Here is an 8,356-nt window from a genome sequence, read left to right on the forward strand (position 1 = left end):
CGGTACCATTTACACAAACGTCGCAAATTTTTAAAAAGATATTCCTCAACTGTAAAGCTTTTCCGGCGTCGGAAAAAAACAAAACTCTCCTCCGCACAACTGTCATTTATTCAAAACAGCACGTGAGCTTGCGAAAACCAAACCTTCACTAAGTGCCCCGCAAAATAAGCCAATCGGAGCGTAGATGACATTGCCGCAACCTTTTTTTAGTAGCCAATGAAAAATGGCGTACTGTCGAACTTTACCAGATCTCAAATTTCCAGTGACAGAGTGAGATCTGGGTACGAGATTAAATTGATTCTTCTGGCATAACTAAATTTAATACTTTTTTTCCGAATTTGGAAACTCATACACAACGTATTATAATTTTCCATTTTTTTCCTTTGATGCAACTTCAGTGTCTAAAAGGCGTTAGAATCCATCCCAACACTTTCACAACGTTTGAAGAAATGCAAACATCTACAAAATTACCTGGCCAGCTGAGCACAATATTAACTGATGGTTTTTCGTATTCGTAACTTACTTTATGTTTTATACTTATTGTTAACGAATGTCGGGTTGACCAAATTGGGCCGACCCAATCTAGCGTAGCAATCAACATTCTTTTTTTTACTGGCTAAGTTTATTTTTTTCTTTATAATTAAGCGTCATGTGTTCGTCAGTGTTCTTATATTATCGCACCTTTTCGTCTACCTGATTTCAACCTTTTGGGAGTGATAGGTTTTGTCTTCCACACAACTAGTTTAAAATACCGTAAATTGCAATCATGGATCGCAACAACTTAAATTTCAAAGGCATCTCGCTAAACGTTCGAGGTATTCGTGCATTCGAAAAAATAAAGTCTATACTTAATTGGTTGATTAATCAGAGCACAGGTATTTTTTTTCTACAGGAAACGTATGGCATGGTTAAAGTTGCTAATCAGTTGAGAAAACAATGGCCCGGTGAGTTTTTCCTTTCTCATGGCTCTAATCATCGCTGTAGTGTAGCTATCCTTGTTTAAAAGTCGTTAGATTTCAAGCGTATATCGTCGCGTGTACGTTGACAAGAAGGCAGGTATCTGATCTTAGAAACACTAAGTCAGGACACGGCTTTTCTTGTAATAAATATATATGCGCCCAATAAAATAAAACATCGAAAAAAAAATTACGAGAGTCCAATTATAAGTTTGTAATTGGGGGAGACTTCAATGTTGCCTTGCAACCTTCTTTAGACTGCTTGGAGGGAACACAACTTTGAGAGAATCAGTTAAGTTTCTGGATTTACTTATGCAGCATGACCTAGTAGATATTTGGAGAGTCCGTAACCCAAAAAGTAAAAAATTCTCTGAGCATCTGGTTCATTAGCTACTTGTTTCAGGACGATGTCGCCAAAATTGACATTATTACTCGGTTGCCAGTATGGCAAACCCAGTCAAGGTCTTCGTTTAGTTTGTTTGTTTTATTTGTTTTATTTTTGTTTTTTTTTTTCCGTGTCGGTAAAAGTCTTGCCTGTCACTCCCATGGTAAGTGGTGTCTTTGTGCATAGAGCCTTCTGCGCGTATTTTCTTAGGATCGAGAGGGTAGTGGAACTGCGTAGCCGATTTCTCTGGTGGACACAGTGAAATCATTAACTTAGCCTGCAATGGCGTCGAAAGTCATGTAACGCGAATGGCGTTTTAGTGGATCCTTAAACAAAATATACCCTTATGGAGCTCAATAATGGAAAGTCAGTTGGATAAACTAGGCAGGAATCTCAAAAGCGACGAGTACTGGACTTCGACAACAATCTATCGCCCGTCGAGACGAAATCAAAGTGAGCTGTATTTACCTGAAGTACATGGTAACTTGACACGATTGAGTTTCTTGTCTTCACGCACGCAATGAAATAGGAAGAGGTTTTCGCCTCTAAGAGCAAATATGTTGTCTGTTTCAATAAATTTTTCGCTGGAAAAGGATTCTGTGGTATTTTCTGCGTTTGTGAATTATAATATCATGTTGTGTATTGAATTTTCGAGCTTAAGGTTGAAATGTGATATGGGAGAAGTTTTTTAGTATTGCTCTGTAAGCAGGAAGGGTTCACAGGCCTGTTGGAAGCGTGCTTGAGTTTCAACAAAATGAGCCCCAAAATCAGTGAAAAATTGTGACGCAGATGAATAAGAAAGTAGCAGCTATTTCCAAAATGATGGAATTACCTGGTGATAAATAACGTCGTACGCGTTTTGGAGAGTAAATTTTGACTTTGCATAAACAAGAGTTGGGCGATTGTGATCTTTGATCTTTGTTTTGACTTCGCTCATTTCATTGTCAAACTTTATAACACTTGACAGAAAAAGTGCCCGGTATCTTGCCATCATTGGGCTCAGATGCTTCACTGTTTGGCGAGTAAACATGCCGCGGTAGCTTAATCACGGCGCCCGCTGAATTCCGGCCATGTCACTTTCGATTTTGCAATTTACTTGAACGTAGCAAAAATCTCTCAAAATGTTTGTCGCTGATCGTAACTTTTTATATTCTATATTCACGGTTCAAAATTAATGTTGTTTTCATATCGTAAATATTTTATTCTCGATCGACCGTCCCGGAAACTTCCCTCTGCTCTTTCTAAAAGCTGTGTATCAATAGTTATTTGCTTTTTCATCAATATTTGTTTTGCATAAAGCAAGCTAACAAAATCTGTACCTTGCTGAGTTCGCATTTGTTAGCGTTAATAGTATTTTCGGTCAGATGCTTTTGTTTTTTATGAGGGGTTTATTGTTTTGGTCTCCCATCCTAACACTAACCCCGCTGAAAAGAGATTAACTTCAGTCAAGTTTAGTATTACAAAGCTGTCAGATGTTCAGAGGGCACACTTGTGGTGAAAAGAAGTTGTGAGGGAACTTGAAAATTATCAACATGTCAGCCCAGAAGCCAATATTTCTCGCTTCTCTTTTATTTGTTATTCTTCTGAGACTGGAATGCTGTATTTCAATACCACACAATTCAGTGCCTTCTGATTTTCTGTAACACGTACCACAGGCAACCCAGTGTATGCTTCACGGATGCATCCCGTTACTAGCATTAAAGCAGATCACTCTGCTATCATTCTTGAGGTGGATTCCATGGCTGATCAGCCTAGGGGTCCCTCCTTCTGGAAGTTTAACAACAGTCTACAACACCACCCCATTTTTGTCCAGAGAATGCGCGACAATTTTCCTCTATGGCTAGAAGAAATAAGTTTTTTTTTTTTTTTTTTTTAAATAAAAAGATTCACCCTAAGGTGGGTGTTACATACAATAGGACACTTAAGTCCCCTATAAGGTATTTACACCCCAAAACCCGACCCCTAAAAACTAGAATACCCAACCCAGCCCAAAATGAAAAGCATATGAAAACAAGAGCAAACACAGAAAATATTATCTTTGCGATATTTAATTTAGGACAGATTAATTTAAAAGTACGAACATTATTTCCATCCAAAATCTGGTATAACCTGACAAAACAGAATGACTTAAGCTTAGCTTTAAAAGAAGACAAAGTAGTTTCTGCTTTGATATCACCAGGAATAGCATTCCCAATATTGGAAAATCGAATAAAAAACGAATCCCTAAGAAATGAAGTTCTAAAATAATTTGTTGTCAGATAAAGTCCAGAGGAACCAAGGCGTTTTTGTGGAGCTTTAAAACAAATGGGATTATATAAAGTATAATATTCGTCGAGATAGTATTAAATGTAGTAAAGTAAAAGCTAATGCAAGGAAAAGTAGGATACGGCCAAATTGAAGGAAAACTAAGAGAATGCGAGGCGCCTTCTCCCGAGAACCTCGAAAACGTTGAACCCTGTAAAACGGTTTACGAAAGAGACCATGATTATATGGTGAGGGGGTTGAAAATTCGATCGCGCAAAGTGGTATGAAAAAGGTGAAAGGAACAAAAAATATTCTCTTAACTTAGAAAACCATAATAAAAAGAAAAGTTTTGTTAGGAAGTTGCTAAACCCAGATGCTTTATAGATAACAGACGCGAATAACATACTGGAAGAAGTTCACAATTTTTTTTCGGGTCTTTATGACGAAAAGACAGAGATTCAGACTGATGCTATTCACTGCCCGTTCCTGGAGGACTCCTTAACCTCCTGAAATTAAATGATGATATGAGGAAAATATGTGATGGCCAGTTAACATACTCTGCATGTTTTATAGTCCTTTCTACTTTTGAAAATAACAAAGCCCCTGGGAATGACGCATTCTCCAAAGAGTTTTATTTTATTTTATTTTTTGGCCAGAGATTGGTAATTTGTTGGTGGACTCATTAACTTACTCTTATGATGACGGCGAACTATCGAACCCACAAAAGAAGCTGTTATAACCTTAATACAAAAAAGGATAGTGACAGAAGACTTAATGAAAACTGGAGACCAATTTCTCATGTAAATGTAGACGTTAAAATTGGCTCGAAGGCTATCGCAAAAAGATTAGAAAAGGTCCTACCATATATAATGCATCACGATCAAAATGCATTTGTGAAAGGACGTACACTTTGTGATGCGGTTAGAACAATTAACGATATCATGGACTTTACGGAAATGGAGGGATGTATAGGCATAATTCTGCCATCGGTTTTGAAAAAGCATTTGACTCTCTTAGGTTAGACTTTCTGGATTAGGATATTTTACAAGAATATAACGAGTTGCGCATTTAACAATGGCTGTCTCACCCCATCCTCCAGGTTAAACGAGAAGTTTATCGCCATCTCTTTTTATTATAGTTCTCGAATTGTTAGCAATTTCCACGAGAAGCAATCATTGAATAAAAGCAAGATAAAAGGAATAACCTTAAGGGGAATTGAAATTAAACTAGCAATTTTTTTCTGAATATATGACAGCCTTTACGAGACAAACAGTCTTATCTTACTCTTTTTAATGTTCTTAATTTATTCGGGACACATACTGGCCTTAAGATTAACCACGATAAAACTGAGTCTCTCCTATAGAGACTGCGAGTAGCTTAGAACTAGTTGTTTGTGAATTTAAGAGATATGTAAAATTCTAGGTGTTTACTTTACTTATAATACATCAATGTTTTGAATCAATCGAAAAATCATTAAAACAATTGGTAAAAGATGGAGTTGGAGAGGATTAACCTTGATTGGAAAAGTGCAAAGTATTAAATCGTTTACTTTACCTAAGATCTTGTATAGGCTGACGTTAATTTCAAGTAACAAAGTATTTTATGATGAAATGGTATATGATATGAATCATATATGAACTGCGGATATGAAATCAAGTGAAGCTATGATCTTCGCAGTTATGAACGCAATTTTTACAATTGCATAGAGAAGCCTGAAAAATTCAGGACTTCAACGGGGTTTGAACGCGTGACCTCGCGATTCGCACTGGAATCGCGAGGTCACGGGTTCAAACCCCGTTGAAGTCCTGAAATTGCCAGGCTTCTCTACGCAATTGTAAAAATTGCGTTCATAACTGCGAAGGTCATAGCTTCACTTAAAGTATTTTATCTTAAAATTCTCGTAACTTTGTATTCAACGTTATTTTAAAGGCAAAGAAAATAACAACGTCTTTATTATTCTCTTCAAATTTGGTTTAGCCCTTTAAAATAACGTTTAGCCGATTCCCCTTCATGTTATTTCTGTAATAAAGAACTGGAGACAGTTGAACACTAGTCTTCTTTTTTTCTTTTGGAATGAGTTAAACATTCTCCTCAAATCACAAAAGTTAATCTCTAAAAAGTTCCAAATTAAAATTAATTTATTTGGGCTTTTTTCTGCGGATAATGATGATGACAGTATTCTAGTTAACTATATTATACTTGAGAGCAAATACCTTACTTTTTGCTCAAAGTTAAGCAAATTTCAACATTTCCTACACTATTGCCCTATTAGAATCAAAATGCAAAACAACGCACCAAATCGAGGATTTCATTGCGAGGAAAAATAACAAACACCTGACCACCTTCATAATTAAAAATTGCATTACTTTTTACACATAACGGAGCGTGAGCTATCATCTCCAACTCCCAACGTAACTAATAATGTAGCATTGTAATATGTTGAAGTATGTAGCGCGTATAGCTTAAATGTGTAGTGTAGTTTGGATGTTTTGTGTTTAACATATATAGATAGCGTAGTTTCGATATATAGCTCGGATTCATAGTTTAAAACTAAGGTGTAATATGATAAAATGTTAAAAAAAAGAAAACAAAATGCTTCCGGACCCCCCTAGAGAATCCTCGTTGGATCGCACCCGCCCACAAATCAAGAACCTGCCTACGGGCCTGAACTGTAATTATATCAATTCGTATTCTGCTTGCTTGCTTGCTGTAGTCGTTTCAATTTACTGAACAGTTTTGAAAGTAGTACAGGCCAACACCCTTCGGTCGAACACTTGAGTTATCCTTAGCTTTGTCGCCGCTTTCCTTAACAACATACTCTGTCTGCATACGAGTTTCAAGGAAATCGTTAGCTCACTAATCCTGTAATTTTAATAAAACAAGGGACTGCTAGCTACTACATGCATAAGACCAATTGACTATAGCAGCGATGGGTACGACAAAAATAAACATACCGTAATTATATTAATTAATATAATTTTTTTGTTTTCTTAAAACTCTTTATTTGACTTATCGTTCTAATTATCATTATACAAAATCAAAATCATCCATCGAAGCTACAGAATTAAAATTGAACCACGATCCACTTAAACAAAGAACTTAAGTCGTGGCCGGTAATGATTAAAAAAAATTACTCCAAAGTTTGAAAGTCCTTACGTTCTTGTCATGGCGGGAAAATTCGCAAATGGCCTGATTTTACTTCTCATTAATGAAAAAATAAACCCAATTTAAAATACAAATCACAGAGCTCACTCATTAGCAATCGAAAACGAGATATTGCTTTTGACTCTTAATTGAAAGCTTCTCCAACACGATTAACACATAGTCACCTGCTGAACGTCTTAAACGGACGAGCAAGCGAGACGACCGCAACGCGGGGAATGGTCGACACGATGACCTTCGGATCGCACAACAGTTCTTGTCTTGTAGGAAACGTTAAGAAACGAAGGCTATACGCTTCGTGTTTACGTAATTATAACTCTTAATTGTTTAAACCACGAAGGCATTGCCAAGGTATTGAAGGTAAGAATTGGTATCATTAACAAGGATAAAGATCTTTTTCGTTCCAAATAAAAATTATTTAATTTCACAACAGAATTTGCCCAGCCTTGCGAATTCCAATTGCTTTACGAATTCCATTTCTATGGAATGGAAAATTGAAAAGTGTGCTAAATTTTTTAGCCGCGTATAAACATCAATATGGATAAACGGGTAATAAGAGATTTGTCAGAAATAAATCTAGGCATTTTCTTTTTAGCGGGAAATGAATAGAATCCATTCATAGAATAAATTGGGTGAACGCATTTATTTATTTAAATAAACAACCTATACGCTGTCATCTTAGCAAAAGAGAAATAATCAAACAAATGTCTTTTAAGCAAGTATAACTGTATCAGGTATGAGCGAAATAAGCGAAGAGGTAAACGTGATTATAATGATGATGATGATGATGCCACTGATGATGACGAAGATTGGCATGTGACATACTTTTGATCATCTTCTCCTTCCGCCTCCTCCTCCTAATAATAATAATGATAATAATAATAATAATAATAATAATAATAATAATAATAATAATAATAATAATCACCAACGTCGTCATAACCATTATCATCATCATGAAACCGATGGGTTCTTATGTTTAAATTGCCAGCACATTTGAATGTCAAAAAGAATAGCCGCATAAATCTTTCCCATATACACTTGCAACAACTGTCACGAGTGGCTGCATGACTTGAAATTCGCAATGTTCACATGAATTGATCACTGATCTTTTTAGGAACATGAAACAGATCACGATCCATCTCCTTATCATAGAGTCAATTTTTGTTTCGGCCTTCCTAAAAGTTACATGCGGAGGTGAGTTAATTTGTATCATTAATAGTTCTTTTACTTTCTTTTATTACCCTATGATTATCTGATTTTTATGTGAATGATCATAAAAATTACTATTTTCTCGATTGTGACTGATTGAAAAAACTCCCGTTTTCCACTAATTCATTTTCCAAGTTGTTATCGGACTATTCGACAAGCCAATCACATTCAAACTTGTAGTTTAAATCAACCAATCACCAACTCTGGTTTCAATTACCCTAGAAACAGCTTACAGACTCCTAAATTGGGGCTTCCTTTCTTTCTTTCTTCCTTGGCATATCTCTTGTCAGCAATGAAGGTGGTGAGATGTATCTCAGCAAAATGAAAAAAATCACTGGAAGAGCCTTACAATAATTTTCAACCCGTTTTTTATTTTCATATTTCATTCTATTTTATC

The 8,356-nt window shown here is 36.0% G+C and overlaps 1 protein-coding gene across 1 annotated transcript in view; it reads left to right on the forward strand.

Moving 5' to 3' along the window:
- The first annotated feature begins 6,928 nt into the window (after positions 1-6,928).
- Positions 6,929-8,356, forward strand: part of LOC138019748 (uncharacterized) — an 8,040-nt gene continuing 6,612 nt past the window's right edge. The window contains exons 1-2 of the mRNA XM_068866622.1: positions 6,929-7,107; positions 7,865-7,944. Coding sequence (XP_068722723.1) covers positions 7,869-7,944 — 76 coding nt within the window. The 5' untranslated portion in view covers positions 6,929-7,107; positions 7,865-7,868. The remainder of the gene's footprint in view (positions 7,108-7,864; positions 7,945-8,356) is intronic.

This window comes from Montipora capricornis, chromosome 10, assembly GCF_036669925.1.
Source record: "Montipora capricornis isolate CH-2021 chromosome 10, ASM3666992v2, whole genome shotgun sequence".
Classification (NCBI taxonomy): domain Eukaryota; kingdom Metazoa; phylum Cnidaria; class Anthozoa; order Scleractinia; family Acroporidae; genus Montipora; species Montipora capricornis.